Source organism: Oncorhynchus clarkii, unplaced genomic scaffold (assembly GCF_045791955.1).
Source record: "Oncorhynchus clarkii lewisi isolate Uvic-CL-2024 unplaced genomic scaffold, UVic_Ocla_1.0 unplaced_contig_3130_pilon_pilon, whole genome shotgun sequence".
Classification (NCBI taxonomy): Eukaryota; Metazoa; Chordata; class Actinopteri; order Salmoniformes; family Salmonidae; genus Oncorhynchus; species Oncorhynchus clarkii.
Genome location: NW_027261144.1, coordinates 300,606 through 320,811, shown reverse-complemented (window position 1 = coordinate 320,811; position 20,206 = coordinate 300,606). Strand labels below are relative to the sequence as shown.

Genomic DNA, 20,206 nt, shown 5'->3' with positions numbered 1-20,206 from the left:
CAATCTGAAATAAATTGAGGGAAAATCACTTTATACGAGCCAATAATAGACTCTAAAATGTATCCTGAATACCTTCTATACATCTTAGATTATTATTGTGGGCTGAAAAAGATCCACTCACCCTCACTCCCTCTGCTAGTACACTCACCCTCACCTCACCTAGCTGACCCGTAGATGAGCTGAGGGGCCTCTTCATTACTTCTAAGTGCTTAACTAAATACTAACTGTCACGACTTCCTCCGAAGTTGTCCCCTCTCCTTGTTCGGCGGTCGACGTCGCCGGCTTCCTAGTCACCACCGATCCATGTTTCATTCGTTTTATTTTGTCTGTATTACACACACCTGGTTTTCAATCCCCATATCACGTTCCTTATTTAACCCTCTGGCATACATGTCTGTTCTGTCCGTGATTGTTGGTGACTTTAGTGGTTGTTGTATGTGCTAGTGTGTATGTATGTTCCTAGTTGTAATTTTTGCTTGACTTTTCGAGTAAACTCTGTTGTGTTGATCTAAACCTGTGTCCTGCGCCTGACTCCGCTACATCTCTGCACCTAATCGCTGACACTAACACACAAAGTCTCTAATAAACAAACCATTTAATATGGCTGATCTCAAATTAAATCAAATTCCAATCAAAATATAAAGTCATGTTTTACATCTTCGTACATCAGCTGATATCTCAAAGTGCTGTACAGAAACCCAGCCTAAAATCCCAAACAGCAAGCAATGCAGGTGTAGAAGCACAGTAGCTAGGAAAAACTCCCTAGAAAGGCCAGAACCTAGTCAGGAAGGCTAGAGACCAACAGATGAGTCACCCTGAACAAATCAACCCATTACTCACACAGCAATGCAGATAACATCCACAACATCCGAAGACATAAAAGTAACTACAATGGAAAACAGGTAGCCTACCTGTATAACTTTGTTGTGGCAGGTGTCTCGGAACAGCTTTAAAACTTCATTGTGCTCTGGGCTTCCTGGCTGGATGAGGCAGGACAGGCAGGACGTGTTGGCTGGCATGGCATCCCAATGCCGGGGGAGACTCTCAATAGGTTGAGCTAGAGCAAACACAGTTATTACTAAGTTTGGTGAACAGTTAGCATTTTCCATAAGAAAACCATGTCACACTTAGCCATCATGCTAACACTAACTGGGCTCGCATAGTTGTATACAGGATACGATAGTGCCACGAGAAAGAAGAACAGTCTTAGCCAAACATCTGCCCGTGTCATAGTTGTTTCCACGGCTCTAAAAATGTTACCTTCCTCTCAATAAATGGTATCCATGAACAGAATACAAAGGTTAAGAAAATGCAAATAGACTTCCGGCTAATAGTGTTGAACTTGAACTCAGCTTATCCCCTGTTAACTAAGGTTAAAATAACAAATTAACTCTGTATGGATTAAACCAACCTGTACCTGCTAACTTGTCGATTTGTCTGCTTTTGGGGCTGTTTCCACTTGTGTTGTTAGCAGTCCTGTCAGGCAGGGTGAACGTGTACATTTTCCTCCGGGCAGAGACCTCCACGCGGGGCTGCTTCCTCTCCAGCGCCTGCTGCAGATGGAAGTTATGGATGGGGTGGAATCTCTGGGACTGTCCGCTGCTGCCAATCCACCGTGTTGCTAGGCGCTGTAATGTTCCTGTTGAAGGACTTTTTGTCCCTGGCCTTCATCAGCATCTCCTGGATTCTCATGTCATGGATGCGGTGGCGGTGGGATTCGGACTGGTAGACAGCGTCGTGTGGGATGCTGCTGCTCTCTGGTTCCTTTAGGTTCAGGTCCTTGATCCAACGATCCACTTTGGAAGAAACGTGGAAGACAGCCGGATCCACTTCCAGGCCCTCGATGACAATGTCCTCATTCTTTTGTGGCTTTTTAGCTTTACCCCAGTTGAACAATGCTGTGAGAATAAAAGGGAAAGTGGGGATACCTAGTCAGTTGTACAACTGAATGCCTTCAACTGAAATGTGTCTTTCACATTTAACCCAAACCCTCTGAATCAGAGAGGTGCAGGGAGCTGCCTTACTCAACATCCACATCACCCAGGGAACAGTGGGTTAACTGCCTTGCTCAGAACAACAGATTTTGACCTTGTCAGGTCAGGGATTTGATCCAGCAACCTTTAGGTTACTCGCCCAATACTCTAACCACTAGGCTAACATATGGGTACACAACACACTGTTTTAATGAAGTAACAGGGTATTCTATGGAATGTCATGTAGAACGTCATGTAGAACTTCATGTAGAACGTCATGTGGAACGTCAAGTGGAACGTCAAGTGGAACGTCAAGTGGAACGTCATGTGGAACGTCATGTGGAACGTCAAGTGGAACGTCATGTCAAGTAGAATGTCTTACCGTGAGGTTTTACGTATGTAGGCTTATTGCAGGTGATCAGATATTCAGGTAGAGCCTGGTGACCATTGAAGACGACCCAGGTGTCTCCGCCTCCTTTCACACTGTCATAAAAGGTGAGTGGGTCTCTGGCAAAGGGAGGTGGCACGATGAGACCTGGACAGCCAACAATTGACTTGCCAGTCAGCACCTGTGCCTCAATGAAGTACAGGTACTCCTGGTCAGCTGAGCCCTTCCACAGCCTCTCTGCTCCATGCACACTGCTGCTGAAGTAGATCCCCTCTCCCAGATTTTGCTCTGTGGACGTAAACACATGAATGGTGGACTCCATGGCAACATAAAACCATTTTGTGACGGTTGTTGTGTTATTCTAGCTAGACACCAGGAATAGGTTATGTGCTTCGACTGAGAAAGGACTAGGGAAAGTGGCCGCCCTGCATATTCTGATTGCGGTAGACCCACGGATAGAGTACATGTCGGCTAGTGTAACTATTTATTACACCTCCTGTTAACATTCTGTCATTTAAAAAACATGTTTTCCAATCTCAAGGCGGTAAATAATGATCAAATACTAAAGTGCCTCTAAAGGTAACATGGTGGAGGTTTTCAACTTAAATCAGACGTAAATTGTCCCTTTGTGTCATGTGGAATGGAAGCTTGTTGTGTGCAACAGGGAGGGTCAATTGAGTGTAAGCTTCACAAAAAACAACGCCTAGCCTTATCTATCTATGGGGAAAAGGTGTGATTGTGTTATGCTCGACTTGCACATTTTTCCACCACAAATCACCAAAAGTAATAGAACCAGCTCACCTGCTTTCACACTATGATTGACAGTTTTTTTTAAACCTTTGTTTAACTAGGCATCTTAAGAACAAATTCTTTATACAATGACGGCCTACACCGGCCATACTCAGACGACGCTGGGCCAATTGCGCGCTGCCCTATGGGACTCCCAATCACATCCAGTAATGATACAGCCTGGAATCAAACCATGGTGTCTGTAGTGATATAGCCTCTAGCACTGAGATGCGGTGCTTTAGACCACTGCACCAGTCGAGAACCTGAACCAGGGTCTGTAGTGATATAGCCTCTAGCACTGAGATGAGGTGCTTTAGACCGCTGCACCAGTCGAGAACCTGAACCAGGGTCTGTAGTGATATAGCCTCTAGCACTGAGATGAGGTGCTTTAGACCACTGCACCACTCGAGAGCCTGAACCAAGGTCTGTAGTGATATAGCCTCTAGCACTGAGATGAGGTGCTTTAGACCACTGCACCACTCGAGAGTCTGCACCAGGGTCTGTAGTGATATCGCCTCTAGCACTGAGATGCGGTGCTTTAGACCACTGCACCACTCGAGAGCCTGAACCAGGGTCTGTAGTGATATCGCCTCTAGCACTGAGATGCGGTGCTTTAGACAGCTGAACCAGGGTCTGTAGTGATATCGCCTCTAGCACTGAGATGAGGTGCCTTAGACCGCTGAACCAGGGTCTGTAGTGATATAGCCTCTAGCACTGAGATGAGGTGCCTTAGACCGCTGAACCAGGGTCTGTAGTGATATCGCCTCTAGCACTGAGATGAGGTGCCTTAGACCGCTGAACCAGGGTCTGTAGTGATATAGCCTCTAGCACTGAGATGCGGTGCTTTAGACAGCTGCACCACTCGGGAGCCTGATGTTCAATGTTTATTTTGAAAAAAAGGAAGGAATAGGAATAGTTTCACCATATTAAAACGAGAGTTCTGTTCACGTAACAGGGGTTGACCTTAAGATGAGGGACACTTGTAAATGAATCACTAATCACGTTAAATTAAATTAAAATCTTCAGAAAATGACTGTCAAAGCAAGAACATACAGTAACTAGGCTTTTACAAAGAGGGTGGAACCATGAACAAATGTTGGGGTTAAAATGTGTTAAAATCTTCCTAAACGTGGTGTAAACTCCATCTGAATCTCTCTAACCGTCTGGTGGTGTAAACTCCATCTGAATCTCTCTAACCGTCTGGTGGTGTAAACTCTGAATCTCTCTAACCGTCAGGTGGTATAAACTCCATCTGAATCTCTCTAACCGTCTGGTGGTGTAAACTCTGAATCTCTCTAACCGTCAGGTGGTGTAAACTCGGAATCTCTCTAACCGTCAGGTGGTGTAAACTCCATCTGAATATCTCTTACCGTCAGGTGGTGTAAACTCCATCTGAATCTCTCTTACCGTCAGGTGGTGTAAACTCCATCTGAATCTCTCTTACCGTCAGGTGGTGTAAACTCCATCTGAAAGCCCACTCTGCTGAGCAGGTCACAGAATTGCACAGGCAAGCGCTGGTACATTCGCTGAGAAGGGGTAGACACCTGCAACTGCCTCTTCCTAAGGTCAAAGACCTGCTTCAGAGCTTTGTTCTCCACCTTCTCAACCTGTAACGCATCAGCCATGGACATATTTGATGAATTATCAGGCAGAGAATACCACAGATTGCAACTTCAATGTTATCCATCGTTTCCTGTGACACTCACCCTGACAATTTGAAGTCCGGCAAAATGTTGCTGTCTCTCTTTATAGTCAGAACTGTTGTCATCTACTGGCTTCCTTGGGGAACTGATGGGAGATTTCAGGCCCATTAAACTCAACTCTTCCTTTGCAAAATCCTCTTGGACTTTGCAGCACAGGGCTTCCACCTCTAACACAGCAGCTTTGAACCCTCTAGAAGCCCCCTGGATGGTCAATCCAAAGCGGCCATCTTTAAAGTTCTCCTCGATGGAAACTTCCCTCTTGGTCTGAAGGGAAAGAAGCTCTTCAAACTCCCGCTGGCCAAAGTGCTGGATGAAATTGTTGTGAATGGTGATTACATTCTTCGAGGCAGGGTACAAAGCATCCAAATACCAGCGTCTGGCCTCCCTCAATGTCTCATGATAGGCCCCACAGAGCTCAATAAACGGTGGAACACTTTTCCTTGCATCTCTGGAGTCGGAATGGACAGTTTCGTGCTTAAATACTTAAAGATGAGACAAAGAAGAAGAATACTGTGAGACATACTGTAGGAAATACTGTAGGAAATACTGTGGAAAATACTGTAAGAAAGACTGAGATATAATGTAGGAAATACTGTAGGAAAGACTGAGATATAATGTAGGAAATACTGTAGGAAAGACTGAGATATAATGTAGGAAATACTGTAGGAAATACTGTAGGAAATACTGTAGGAAATACTGTAGGAAATACTGTAGGAAATACTGTGAGATATACTGTAGGAAATACTGTGAGATATACTGTAGGAAATACTGTAAGAAATACTGTGAGATATACTGATGGAAATACCATAAGAAAGACTGTGAGATATCATGTAGGAAATACTGTGAGATATACTGTAAGAAATACTGTGAGATATACTGTAAGAAATACTGTGAGATATACTGTAGGAAATACTGTAAGAAATACTGTAAGAAATACTGTGAGATAAACTGATGGAAATACTGTAAGAAATACTGAGATATACCATAGGAAATACTGTAGGAAATACTGTGAGATATACTGATGGAAATACTGTAAGAAATACTGAGATATACCATAGGAAATACTGTAGGAAATACTGTGAGATATACTGTAGGAAATACTGTGAGATACACTGTAGGAAATACTGTGAGATATACTGTAGGAAATACTGTGAGATACACTGTAGGAAATACTGTGAGATATACTGTAGGAAATACTGTGAGATATGCTGTAGGAAATACTGTGAGATATACTGTAGGAAATACTGTGAGATATATGGCAAGTGTTCTGATAAAACACCAACGATAATAAGAGTTCCTCTTCATCTACTTCTTTTGACCAGGATCTCACCTTGAGAGGAGGCAGAACTACACACTGTTGGAAGAACTAAGAACTAGATCCAAAATGGCCCCCGGAAGAAATGGCAGCAGTTTTACGGGCGCCCAACCAATTGTGCTATTACATGTTTTTTTTCGCGTTGTTTGTAACTTATTTCGTACATAATGTTTCTGCAACCGTATCTTACGGCAAAAAAATAGCTTCTGGATATCAGGACAGCGATCACTCACCTCTGATTAGACAAAGAGCTTCTGGATATCAGGACAGAGATCACTCACCTCGGATTAGACAAAGAGCTTCTAGATATCAGGACAGCGATCACTCACCTCGGATTAGACAAAGAGCTTCTGGATATCAGGACAGCGATCACTCACCTCGGATTAGACAAAGAGCTTCTAGATATCAGGACAGCGATCACTCACCTCGGATTAGACAAAGAGCTTCTGGATATCAGGACAGCGATCACTCACCTCGGATTAGACAAAGAGTTTCTGGATATCAGGACAGAGATCGCTCACCTCGGATTAGACAAAGAGCTTCTGGATATCAGGACAGCGATCACTACCTCGGATTAGACAAAGAGCTTCTGGATATCAGGACAGCGATCCCTCACCTCGGATTAGACAAAGAGCTTCTGGATATCAGGACAGCGATCACTCACCTCGGATTAGACTAAGAGTTTCTGGATATCAGGACAGCGATCACTCACCTCGGATTAGACTAAGAGCTTCTGGATATCAGATCACTCAGCTCGGATTAGACTAAGAGCTTCTGGATATCAGGACAGCGATCACTCACCTCGGATTAGACTAAGAGCTTCTGGATATCAGATCACTCACCTCGGATTAGACTAAGAGCTTCTGGATATCAGGACAGCGATCACTCACCTCGGATTAGACTAAGAGCTTCTGGATATCAGATCAATCACCTCGGATTAGACTAAGAGCTTCTGGATATCAGGACAGCGATCACTCACCTCGGATTAGACTAAGAGCTTCTGGATATCAGGACAGCGATCACTCACCTCGGATTAGACAAAGAGCTTCTGGATATCAGGACAGAGATCACTCACCTCGGATTAGACTAAGAGCTTCTGGATATCAGGACAGCGATCCCTCACCTCGGATTAGACTAAGAGCTTCTGGATATCAGGACAGAGATCACTCACCTCGGATTAGACAAAGAGCTTCTGGATATCAGGACAGCGATCATTCACCTCGGATTAGACTAAGAGCTTCTGGATATCAGATCACTCACCTCGGATTAGACTAAGAGCTTCTGGATATCAGGACAGCGATCACTCACCTCGGATTAGACAAAGAGCTTCTAGATATCAGGACAGCAATCACTCACCTCGGACTAGACTAAGAGCTTCTGGATATCAGGACAGCGATCACTCACCTCAGATTAGACTAAGAGCTTCTGGATATCAGATCACTCACCTCGGATTACACTAAGAGCTTCTGGATATCAGGACAGCGATCACTCACCTTGGATTAGACTAAGAGCTTCTGGATATCAGGACAGCGATCACTCACCTCGGATTAGACAAAGAGCTTCTGGATATCAGGACAGAGATCACTCACCTCGGATTAGACAAAGAGCTTCTGGATATCAGGACAGCGATCACTACCTCGGATTAGACAAAGAGCTTTTGGATATCAGGACAGCGATCACTCACCTCGGATTAGACAAAGAGCTTCTGGATATCAGGACAGAGATCACTCACCTCGGATTAGACAAAGAGCTTCTGGATATCAGGACAGCGATCACTACCTCGGATTAGACAAAGAGCTTCTGGATATCAGATCACTCACCTCGGATTAGACTAAGAGCTTCTGGATATCAGGACAGCGATCACTCACCTCGGATTAGACTAAGAGCTTCTGGATATCAGGACAGCGATCACTCACCTCGGATTAGACAAAGAGCTTCTGGATATCAGGACAGAGATCACTCACCTCGGATTAGACAAAGAGCTTCTGGATATCAGGACAGCGATCCCTCACCTCGGATTAGACTAAGAGCTTCTGGATATCAGGACAGAGATCACTCACCTCGGATTAGACAAAGAGCTTCTGGATATCAGGACAGCGATCATTCACCTCGGATTAGACTAAGAGCTTCTGGATATCAGATCACTCACCTCGGATTAGACTAAGAGCTTCTGGATATCAGGACAGCGATCACTCACCTCGGATTAGACAAAGAGCTTCTAGATATCAGGACAGCAATCACTCACCTCGGACTAGACTAAGAGCTTCTGGATATCAGGACAGCGATCACTCACCTCGGATTAGACTAAGAGCTTCTGGATATCAGATCACTCACCTCGGATTACACTAAGAGCTTCTGGATATCAGGACAGCGATCACTCACCTCGGATTAGACTAAGAGCTTCTGGATATCAGGACAGCGATCACTCACCTCGGATTAGACAAAGATCTTCTGGATATCAGGACAGCGATCACTCACCTCGGATTAGACAAAGAGCTTCTGAATATCAGGACAGCGATCACTCACCTCGGAATAGACAAAGAGCTTCTGGATATCAGGACAGCGATCACTCACCTCGGATTAGACAAAGAGCTTCTGGATATCAGGACAGCGATCACTCACCTCGGATTAGACAAAGAGCTTCTGGATATCAGGACAGCGATCCCTCACCTCGGATTAGACTAAGAGCTTCTGGATATCAGGACAGCGATCACTCACCTCGGATTAGACAAAGAGCTTCTGGATATCAGGACAGCGATCACTCACCTCGGATTAGACAAAGAGCTTCTGGATATCAGGACAGAGATCACTCACCTTGGATTAGACTAAGAGCTTCTGGATATCAGGACAGCGATCACTCACCTCGGATTAGACAAAGAGCTTCTGGATATCAGGACAGCGATCACTCACCTCGGATTAGACAAAGAGCTTCTGGATATCAGGACAGAGATCACTCACCTCGGATTAGACAAAGAGCTTCTGGATATCAGGACAGCGATCCCTCACCTCGGATTAGACTAAGAGCTTCTGGATATCAGGACAGAGATCACTCACCTCGGATTAGACAAAGAGCTTCTGGATATCAGGACAGCGATCATTCACCTCGGATTAGACTAAGAGCTTCTGGATATCAGATCACTCACCTCGGATTAGACTAAGAGCTTCTGGATATCAGGACAGCGATCACTCACCTCGGATTAGACAAAGAGCTTCTAGATATCAGGACAGCAATCACTCACCTCGGACTAGACTAAGAGCTTCTGGATATCAGGACAGCGATCACTCACCTCGGATTAGACTAAGAGCTTCTGGATATCAGATCACTCACCTCGGATTACACTAAGAGCTTCTGGATATCAGGACAGCGATCACTCACCTCGGATTAGACTAAGAGCTTCTGGATATCAGGACAGCGATCACTCACCTCGGATTAGACAAAGATCTTCTGGATATCAGGACAGCGATCACTCACCTCGGATTAGACAAAGAGCTTCTGAATATCAGGACAGCGATCACTCACCTCGGAATAGACAAAGAGCTTCTGGATATCAGGACAGCGATCACTCACCTCGGATTAGACAAAGAGCTTCTGGATATCAGGACAGCGATCACTCACCTCGGATTAGACAAAGAGCTTCTGGATATCAGGACAGCGATCCCTCACCTCGGATTAGACTAAGAGCTTCTGGATATCAGGACAGCGATCACTCACCTCGGATTAGACAAAGAGCTTCTGGATATCAGGACAGCGATCACTCACCTCGGATTAGACAAAGAGCTTCTGGATATCAGGACAGAGATCACTCACCTTGGATTAGACTAAGAGCTTCTGGATATCAGGACAGCGATCACTCACCTCGGATTAGACAAAGAGCTTCTGGATATCAGGACAGCGATCACTCACCTCGGATTAGACAAAGAGCTTCTGGATATCAGGACAGTGATCCCTCACCTCGGAATAGACAAAGATTTTCTCAACAAGCAGGACGTTCTCCGAACACTCTACAAGGCCAACATCCCAGTTATTTGCAAGAAGAAGAGACGCAGGTACAGAGGACACAGGGCGGGATGCCTCGTACGGACCCGCAGAAGGCGAGTGGGAAAGCTGCCGTTACCGTCAATATTACTTGCCAACGTGCAATCATTGGACAATAAATTAGACGGGGTACAATCACGAATATCCTACCAACGGGACATCAAAAACTGTAATATCATATGTTTCACGGAATCGTGGCTGAATGATGACATGGATATTCAGCTAGCGGGATATACACTGCAGCGGCAAGATAGAACAGCACACTGAGGACGAGGGGGGCGGTCTGTGAATATTTGTAAACAACAGCTGGTGCACGAAATCTAAGGAAGTCCCTAGATTTTGCTATATAAGGAAATAAGCAAGCAGGAAACCCAGAGGCAGCGCTCCTAGTGGCCGGAGACTTTAATGCCGGGAAACTTAAATCAGTTTTACCTCATTTATATCAACATGTTAAATGTGCAACCAGAGAAAATAAAATCTAGATCACCTTTACTCCACACACAGAGATGCGTACAAAGCTCTCCCTCGCCCTCCATTTGGTAAATCCGACCACAACTCTATCCTGATTCCTGCTCACAAGCAAAAATTAAAGCAGGAAGCACCAATGACTCTGTCTATAAAACGTGGTCAGATGAAGCAGATGCTAAACTACAGGTCTGTTTTGCTATCACAGACTGGGACATGTTTCGGGATTCTTCCGATGACATTGAGGAATACACCACATCAGTTGCTGGCTTTATCAATAAGTGCATCGAGGACGTCGTCCCCACAGTGACTGTACGTACATACCCCAACCAGAAGCCATGATTTACAGGCAACATTCGCACTGAGCTAAAGGGTAGAGCTATCGCTTTCAAGGTGCGGGACTCTAAGCCCGAAGCTTATACGAAATCCTGCTATGTCCTGCGACGAATCATCAAACAGGAAAAGCGTCAATACAGGGCTAAGATTGAACCATACTACACCGGCTCCGAAGCTTGTCTTATGTGGCAGGGCCTGCAAACTATTACAGGCTACAAAGGGAAGCACAGCCGCAAGCTGCCCAGTGATACGAGCCTACCAGACGAGCTAAATCACTTCTATGCTCACTTCGATGCAAGCAACACTGAGGCATGCATGAGAGCATCAGCTGTTCAGGACAACTGTGTGATCACGCTCTTTGTAGCTGACGTGAGTAAGACCTTTAAACAGATCAACATTCACAAGGCTGCGGGGCCAGACGGATTACCAGGACGTGCTGACTAACTGGCAGGTTTCTTCACTGACATTTTCAACATGTCCCTGACTGAGTCTGTAATACCAACATATTTCAAGCAGACCACCATTGTCCCTGTGCCCAAGAACACAAAGGCAACCTGCCTAAATGACTACATACCCGTAGCACTCACGTGCTACGGCTCACATCAACACCATTATCCCAGAAACCCTAGACCCACTCCAATTTGCATACCGCCCAAACAGATCCACAGATGATGCAATCTCTATTGCACTCCACACTATCCTTTCCCACCTGGACAAAAGGAACACCTATTTGAGAATGCTATTCATTGACTACAGTTCAGCGTTCAACACCCTAGTGCCCACAAAGCTCATCACTCAGCTAAGGATCCTGGGACTAAACACCTCCCTCTGCAACTGAATCCTGGACTTCCTGATGAGCCGCCCCCAGGTGGTACGGGTAGGTAGCAACACATCTGCCACACTGATCCTCAACACTGGAGCTCCCCAGGGGTGCGTGCTCAGTCCCCTCCTATACTCCCTGTTCACCCATGGCCAGGCACAACTCCAACACCATCATGAAGTTTGCAGACGACACAACAGCGGTAGGCCTGGTCACGACAACAACGAGACAGCCAATAGGGAGGAGGTCAGAGACCTGGCCGGGTGGTGCCAGAATAACAACCTATCCCTCATCAGGAAACTAAAAAGATTTGGCTTGAGTCCTCAGATCCTCAAAAGGATCTACAGCTGCAACATCGAGAGCATCCTAATTGGTTGTATGATACGGCAATTGCTCGGCCTCCGACCGCAAGGCACTACAGAGGGTAGTGCGTATGGCCCAGTACATCACTGGGGCCAAGCTGCCTGCCATCCAGGACCTCTACACCAGGCGGTCCAAAAGATTGTATAAGACCCCAGCTACCTCAGTCATAGACTGTTCTCTCTACTACCGCATGGCAAGCGGTACCGGAGTGCCAAGTCTAGGACAAAAAGGCTTCTCGACAGTTTTTAACCCCAAGCCATAAGACTCCTGAACAGGTAACCAAATGGTTACCCGGACTATTTGCATTGTGTGCCCCCCCCAACCCCTCTTTTACACTGCTGCTACTCTCTGTTTATCATATATGCATAGTCACTTTAACTATACATTCATGTACATACTACCTCAATTGGCCCGACCAACCAGTGCTCCCGCACATTGACTAACCAGGCTATCTGCGTTGTGTCCCAGCCACCACCTGCCAACCCCTCTTTTGCGCTACTGCTACTCTCTGTTCATCATATATGCATAGTCACTTTAACCATATCTACATGTACATACTACCTCAATCAGCCTGATTAGCCAGTGCCTGTATGTAGCAACGCTACTGTTATTTTTCACTGTCTTTTTACTGTTGAGGTCCTTTGACAGCTGGGTAGAAAACCTTTCCTCACCTGGCTTCTTGAACTTCATTGCACCGGCATCAACACCATGGAGCACAGCAGTACATCCAAACTTGCTATGTAGGACATATGTCAGAGCTGGTCCGCATCGATCCAGGATGCTCAACATCTCCTCCTCCAGAGGGATACTCTCTGACCTGGCCATTGCTCTCACAGAACAGGGAATATTGATCTGAGGAATGAGGAGAACAATTAAGATCAATAAAAGATGGAAGCCGCGCCACTGTCCGCCCCCACCTACGTTGTTATTGTTTTTGATTTTGTTGATCAAGTGGAGGTGAGGAGCGTCATGGTAACGTGGTGAAACAAAAACACTACACACTCTGCTGTTCTATAATGTCCCGTGATGCAATGACGTCTGAGGGAAAAATCAGTGTTGGTTGTTTGAAGTAAGTTCGGTAGTGTATGTTGTAATACCACAAATGAACATGGCAGTTTCACCATTAAGTTTTCCACCTTTAAGGCATACATTATACAAATCAAATTTTATCAACATAATATAGCCTTTCATGTAGTTTGCTCGTAACTACTGACATGTACAGTGCCTTCAGAAAGTATTCACACCCCTTGACGTTTTCCACATTTTGTTGTGTTACAGTTTAAAAATATATATAAAAATGTAGATTTTGTTTCACTGGCTTAAGCACAATACCCCATAATGTCAAAGTGAAATTATGTTGTTTTTTTGTAATGCCAAGAGTGTGCAAAGCTGTCATCAAGTCAGGCTCCTGAGTCGTGCAGCTGTCTAAGGCACTGAATCTCATTACAGTCCTTGGTTCGAATCCAGCAGTGATGGTGAGTCCCATAGGGCAGTGCACAATTGGCCCAGTGTCATCTGGGTTTGGCCAGGGTAGGCCATCATTGTAAACAAGAATTTGTTCTTAAAACCTCTTCGGACTAGGGGGCGGTATTTTCACGTCTGGATGAAAAGCGTGCCCAAAGTAAACTGCCTGCTACTCAGGCCCAGAAGCTAGGATATGCAAATAGTTTTGGATTTGGATAGAAAACACTCTAATGTTTCCAAAACTGTTAAAATTATGTCTGTGAGTATAACCAAACTTATTTGGCAGGCGAAACCCCAGGTTTCTATGTGAATCTAGATTTGAGGCATTTGGTTGCAGTTCGTATGGCTCCACTAGATGTCAACAGTCTTTAGAAATTGGTTGATGTTTTTCCTTTGAGAAATGAAGAAGTAGCCCTGTTATTTTCATGTGTCACTCTAATGTTTTGGTGCGCGCTTCACTTCACCGCTATTGAAAACACTTTCTTTATTTTTTTATTTAACTAGGCAAGTCAGTTAAGAACATATTCTTATTTTCAATAATGGCCTACTGGGGAACAGTGGGTTAACTACCTGTTCATGGGCAAAACGACAGATTTGTACCTTGTCAGCTCGGGGATTTGAACTTGCAACCTTTCAGTTAATAGTCCAACACTCAAACCACTAGGCTACCCTGCCACCCAGTTTATCCCGTCTTAAATTTGATCGATTATTTATGGTTTAAAATATCTAAAGTTGGATTAGGAAAGTTGATTGAAATGTTTGGATCAAGATTACAGGTAACTTATTAAATATTTTGTAGTCATGTTGGGCGAGCTGGAACCGGTGTTTTTCTGAATCAAACGCGCCAAATGAATGGACATTTTGGCGATATATAACGACGGAATTAATTGAACAAAAGGACCATTTGTGATGTTTATGGGACATATTAGAGTGCCAACAGAAGAAAATCTTCAAAGGTAAAGCATGAATTACATCGTTATTTCTGAGTTTTGTGTCGCGCCTGGAGGGTTTAAATATGATTGTCATGTGTTTGTTTGATGGGGTGCTGTCCTTAGATAATAGCACGATTTGCTTTCGCCATGAAGCCTTTTGACACGGTGGCTAGATAAGTTAAGCTTTAATTTGGTGTATTGCACTTGTGACTGTATGAAAGTTAAATATTTATAATAAAAAATATTAAAAAATTGCGCTCTGCAATTTCACCGGATGTTGTCGAAACGTTCCATAATTGAACTGACTTGCCTAGTTCAATAAAAGGCAAAGCTACTTTGAAGAATGTAAAATATATTTCGATTTATTTAACACTTTTTTGGTTACTACATGATTCCATATGGGTTATTTCATAGTTTTGATGTCTTCATTATTGTTCAACAATGTAGAAAATAGTAAAAATAAAGAAAAACCCTTGAATGAGTAGGTGTTCTAAAACTTTTGACCAGTAGTGTATGTATAATTGATTTTGAATCATGTCCTTGTTCGATTACAACTGTTGGTGTTTCTGAACATAAACAATAAACTCAAATTAGATTAAATTAAATTAGATTAAAGTATCAAGTTGTTAATTGTGAGCTAGATTCGGGCATATTCCTTCCTAGAGAGCAAACCTACAAAAATATACAACACAGACTAGATCTAACTTGTTTAGTAAGGACATACAAGATCACAAAAAAACACATAAAGAAATCACAGTACCTGGTGTTTTACAATAAATGTAATCTCTTTTTTCTGGTGCTCGGTTTCCGTGTAGATCTGTAGATCTGAGGCCGTGTGAGAAGATGATTGGATGAACTGCAAGCTCGTGTGTGTGTGTGTGTGTGTGTGTGTGTGTGTGTGTGTGTGTGTGTGTGTGTGTGTGTGTGTGTGTGTGTGTGTGTGTGTGTGTGTGTGTGTGTGTGTTATTTACTCTGGGGGCAGGACTTCCCATGAAGAGCCTTGTCTTGGGCTGGGCTTGGCTGTGTTCCATACCTACTTTCTGCCTCCTCGATTCAAATAGCGTCTCTGCGTCAGTGTTATGATCTAGGATCAGTTTTAATCCTTAGAATCGTAATGAATAAGATTACATGGACAGGGGGGACCTGATCCTAGACCAGCTCTATGACTGAATACTGGTAATTTTAGATTACATGGACAGGGGGGACCTGATCCTCGATCAGCTCTTCTACTCTACGGCTCAATACTGGTCCTTTTACATTACATGGAGGAGGAGGTGTGATGGTGTGGGGGTGCATGGCTGGTGACACTCTCAGTGATTTATTTAGATTCCATATGTGTTATTTCATAGTTTTGATGTCCTTTAATAGTGGTTTCTTTGCATCAATTTGACCATGAAGGCTTGATTCACGAGGTCCCCTCTGAACAGCTGAGATGTGTCTGTTACTTGAGCTCTGTGAAGCATTTATTTGGGCTGCAATTTCTGAGGCTGGTAACTGTAATGAACTTATCCTCTCCAGCAGAGGTAACTCTGGGTCTTCCTTTCCTGTGGCGGTCCTCATGAGAGCCAGTTCCATCATATCGCTTCTTGAAATGTTCCGTATTGACTGACCGTCTTAAAGTAATGATGAACTGTCATTTCTCTTTGCTTATTTCAGCTGTTCTTGACATAATATGGACTTGGTGTTTTACCAAATAAGGCTATCTTCCGTATACCACCCCTACCTTGTCACAACACAACTGATTGTTTCAAATGCATTAAGAAGGAAATAAATTCCACAAAATAACTTTAAACAAGTCACACCTGTTAATTGAAATGCATTCCAGGTGACTACCTCATGAAGCTGGTTGAGAGAATGCCAAGAGTGTGCAAAGCTGTCATCAAGGCAAAGGGTGGCTACTTTAAAGAATCTCAAATAAAAAATATATTTGGATGTGTTTAACACAACATTGGTTACTACATGATGCCATACGTGTTATTTCATAGTCTTCATGTCTTCACCATTATTCTACAATGTATAAAATAGTACAAATAAAGAAAAAGCTTTGAATGAGTAGTTGTGTCCAAACTGTTGACTGGTACTGTATATATATTTCTCAATGGAGGAGTCTATAGATGTCATAAAGATATCAACAGAATTTGACTAAAACTATGAAAACGCCCTGCTCGCATCTCCTGGTGGGGAAATATTCAGAATATTGTGATTGCCGGCCATCAAAATCAGCCTACATTTCGACTGTTGTTTCTATGTGTGTATTTCACACTGTGTTGAGGTAAAAATCAGCCTACATTTCGGCTGTTGTTTATGTGTGTATTTCACACTGTGTTGAGGTAAAAAATCAGCCTACATTTAGGATGTTGTTTATGTGTGTATTTCACACTGTGTTGAGGTAAAAATCAGGCCAAATTTAGGCTATTGTTTATGTGTGTATTTCACACTGTGTTGGGCATTTAGAAGAAAATGTTTTTCTCATCCTGAAAAAATTTAAATTCTAAATGTTATGAATCTAAATATATCCAAATCAGATTTTTAGAAAAACACTTTGTGGTACTGTTAGATCAGATTTTGTGAATGTTAAAACACACATAAACTACCTGTTTATAACTGGTGCGATTGGTATCCCACCCGTCTGATAGGCCTATTCATTGGGCTCGTCCAAAAGCTACAATTTGGTTCTGTATCCATAAGTCTGTATCCATAAGTATCCATTAGCCACTGACTGTTCTAACTTTACAACAGTTCCCTTCTTATAACGTGGGAAAGTGCTCAGTCAGACATTTCACTCGTAGGCGTGTCTGCAATACGAGCTGTAACATGTTCTAACACGTATTCCCTCTGAAGTGTTTGGTGTTGCACATGTTTTTCCTGAGTTACTTTCTGAACCAATAGAAACTTGTGAAGAGAAAAAAAAACAACGTTGGAGAAAAAATACCTCAATGCAAATCTGTGTTAAAACTGATGTACAGGACACCCCCTGGACAGGACACCCCCTGGACAGGACACCCCCCGGACAGGACACCCCCAGGACAGGACACCCCCCGGACAGGACACTAGTCTATCTCCTGTTTCTGTAGTGAGACAGCTTGATGTACACTACACCCCCTGGACAGGACACTAGTCTATCTCCTGTTTCTGTAGTGAGACGGTGTGATGTACAGTACACCCCCTGGACAGAACACTAGTCTATCTCCTGTTTCTGTAGTGAGACAGCTTGATGTACATGACACCCCCTGGACAGAACACTAGTCTATCTCCTGTTTCTGTAGTGAGACAGCTTGATGTACACTACACCCCCTGGACAGGACACTAGTCTATCTCCTGTTTCTGTAGTGAGACAGCTTGATGTACAGGACACCCCCTGGACAGAACACTAGTCTATCTCCTGTTTATGTAGTGAGACAGCTTGATGTACAGGACACCCCCTGGACAGGATACTAGTCTATCTCCTGTTTCTGCAGTGAGACAGCTTGATGTACAGGACACCCCCTGGACAGGACACTAGTCTATCTCCTGTTTCTGCAGTGAGACAGCTTGATGTACAGGACACCCCCTGGACAGGACACTAGTCTATCTCCTGTTTCTGTAGTGAGACAGCTTGATGAACAGGACACCCCCTGGACAGAACACTAGTCTATCTCCTGTTTCTGTAGTGAGACAGCTTGATGTACACTACACCCCCTGGACAGGACACTAGTCTATCTCCTGTTTATGTAGTGAGACAGCTTGATGTACACTACACCCACTGGGCAGGACACTAGTCTATCTCCTGTTTCTGTAGTGAGACAGCTTGATGTACACTACACCCCCTGGACAGGACACTAGTCTATCTCCTGTTTCTGTAGTGAGACAGCTTGATGTACAGGACACCCCCTGGACAGAACACTAGTCTATCTCCTGTTTCTGCAGTGAGACAGCTTGATGTACAGTACACCCACTGGACAGGACACTAGTCTATCTCCTGTTTCTGTAGTGAGACAGCTTGATGTACAGGACACCCCCTGGACAGGACACTAGTCTATCTCCTGTTTCTGTAGTGAGACAGCTTGATGTACAGGACACCCCCTGGACAGGACACTAGTCTATCTCCTGTTTCTGTAGTGAGACAGCTTGATGTACACTACACCCCCTGGACAGGACACTAGTCTATCTCCTGTTTCTGTAGTGAGACAGCTTGATGTACAGGACACCCCCTGGACAGGACACTAGTCTATCTCCTGTTTCTGTAGTGAGACAGCTTGATGTACAGGACACCCCCTGGACAGGACACTAGTCTATCTCCTGTTTCTGTAGTGAGACAGCTTGATGTACAGGACACCCCCTGGACAGAACACTAGTCTATCTCCTGTTTCTGTAGTGAGACAGCTTGATGTACAGTACACCCACTGGACAGGACACTAGTCTATCTCCTGTTTCTGTAGTGAGACAGCTTGATGTACACTACACCCCCTGGACAGGACACTAGTCTATCTCCTGTTTCTGTAGTGAGACAGCTTGATGTACAGGACACCCACTGGACAGGACACTAGTCTATCTCCTGTTTCTGTAGTGAGACAGCTTGATGTACAGGACACCCCCTGGACAGAACACTAGTCTATCTCCTGTTTCTGTAGTGAGACAGCTTGATGTACACTACACCCCCTGGACAGGACACTAGTCTATCTCCTGTTTCTGTAGTGAGACAGCTTGATGTACAGTACACCCCTGGACAGGACACTAGTCTATCTCCTGTTTCTGTAGTGAGACGGTGTGATGTACAGGACACCCCCTGGACAGGACACTAGTCTATTGCAGAGCCTGTGAACAAAACAGAAGGTTACCATGCCTTTATTGAAGAAACAAGGACAGTGATACAAGTCAAGTATATTCCTCCAGTAGGATAACCTGATAGGCTGTACCAAATGGCACCCTACCTCCTATATAGTGCACTATGTAGCGTGAGGCAGCTTGATGAACAAGTGCTAATTTTAACCAATTAAAAAATGTATATTGGGGCCTCCCGAGCGGTCTAAGCCACTGCATCGCAGTGCTGGAGGCGTCACTACAGACCTGGGTTTGATCCCTGGCTGTATAACAACTGGCGCTCTAGCGACTCCTTGTGGCGGGACGGGTGCCTGCAGGCTGACCCCGGTCATCAGTTGAACGGTTTTTCCTCCGACACATTGGTGCAGCTGGCTTCCCGGGTGAAACAGGTGGGTGTTCATTAAGGAGCGCGGTTTTGGGCGGGTCATGTTTTTCGGAGGACGCACGACTCGACCTTCGCCTCCCGAGCCCGCTGGGGAGTGGCAGCGATGAGACAAGATACAAAAACAATGCCAGATAGATCCACTTCTGGTAGTGTGGACTGTGAGAGGGAGGGATAACAAGAAGCCACTGTCTCCCTCAAGAGGGTTAACATAGCAACTGACACCTCGATCGCTGGATCGTTACAAGAGCAGGGACTGCAGGGTTTAGTTCCATACCAGCGCTAAGACACCTAGTTCAGCAAGCCAACCAATCATCAAGACCCTAATTAGGTGATTTGATTATATTGCTTGCTTCATATGTTCTATATAGAACCCCACATTTCAAGAAAAGGGTTATTGGGGTTCTAAATAGAACATTAGGGGTGCCGTATAAGCAAGG

The 20,206-nt window shown here is 44.4% G+C and overlaps 1 protein-coding gene across 1 annotated transcript; it reads right to left on the bottom strand.

Moving 5' to 3' along the window:
- Positions 1-1,566: 1,566 nt before the first annotated feature.
- On the bottom strand, positions 1,567-17,278 carry LOC139405219 (protein mono-ADP-ribosyltransferase PARP9-like). Its single transcript, XM_071147649.1, has 6 exons — positions 17,179-17,278; positions 12,860-13,040; positions 4,857-5,335; positions 4,595-4,757; positions 2,356-2,649; positions 1,567-1,898 (listed from the first exon to the last, which is right to left on the bottom strand). Exons 2-6 carry the CDS (start codon positions 13,011-13,013, stop codon positions 1,567-1,569), a joined length of 1,422 nt encoding a protein of 473 aa, XP_071003750.1. The 5' UTR covers positions 13,014-13,040; positions 17,179-17,278.
- Positions 17,279-20,206: the final 2,928 nt, after the last annotated feature.

What these genes read in the sequence shown, in the direction of transcription:
- LOC139405219 (XM_071147649.1), bottom strand. Translation starts at nt 13,013, where the DNA reads ATGGCCAGGTCAGAGAGTATCCCTCTGGAGGAGGAGATGTTGAGCATC. An exon ending in CCGGACTTCAAATTGTCAGG is followed by an intron (nt 4,758 to 4,856) that starts GTGAGTGTCACA and finishes GATGCGTTACAG; the next exon opens with GTTGAGAAGGTGGAGAACAA. An exon ending in TACATACGTAAAACCTCACG is followed by an intron (nt 1,899 to 2,355) that starts GTAAGACATTCT and finishes TTATTCTCACAG; the next exon opens with CATTGTTCAACTGGGGTAAA.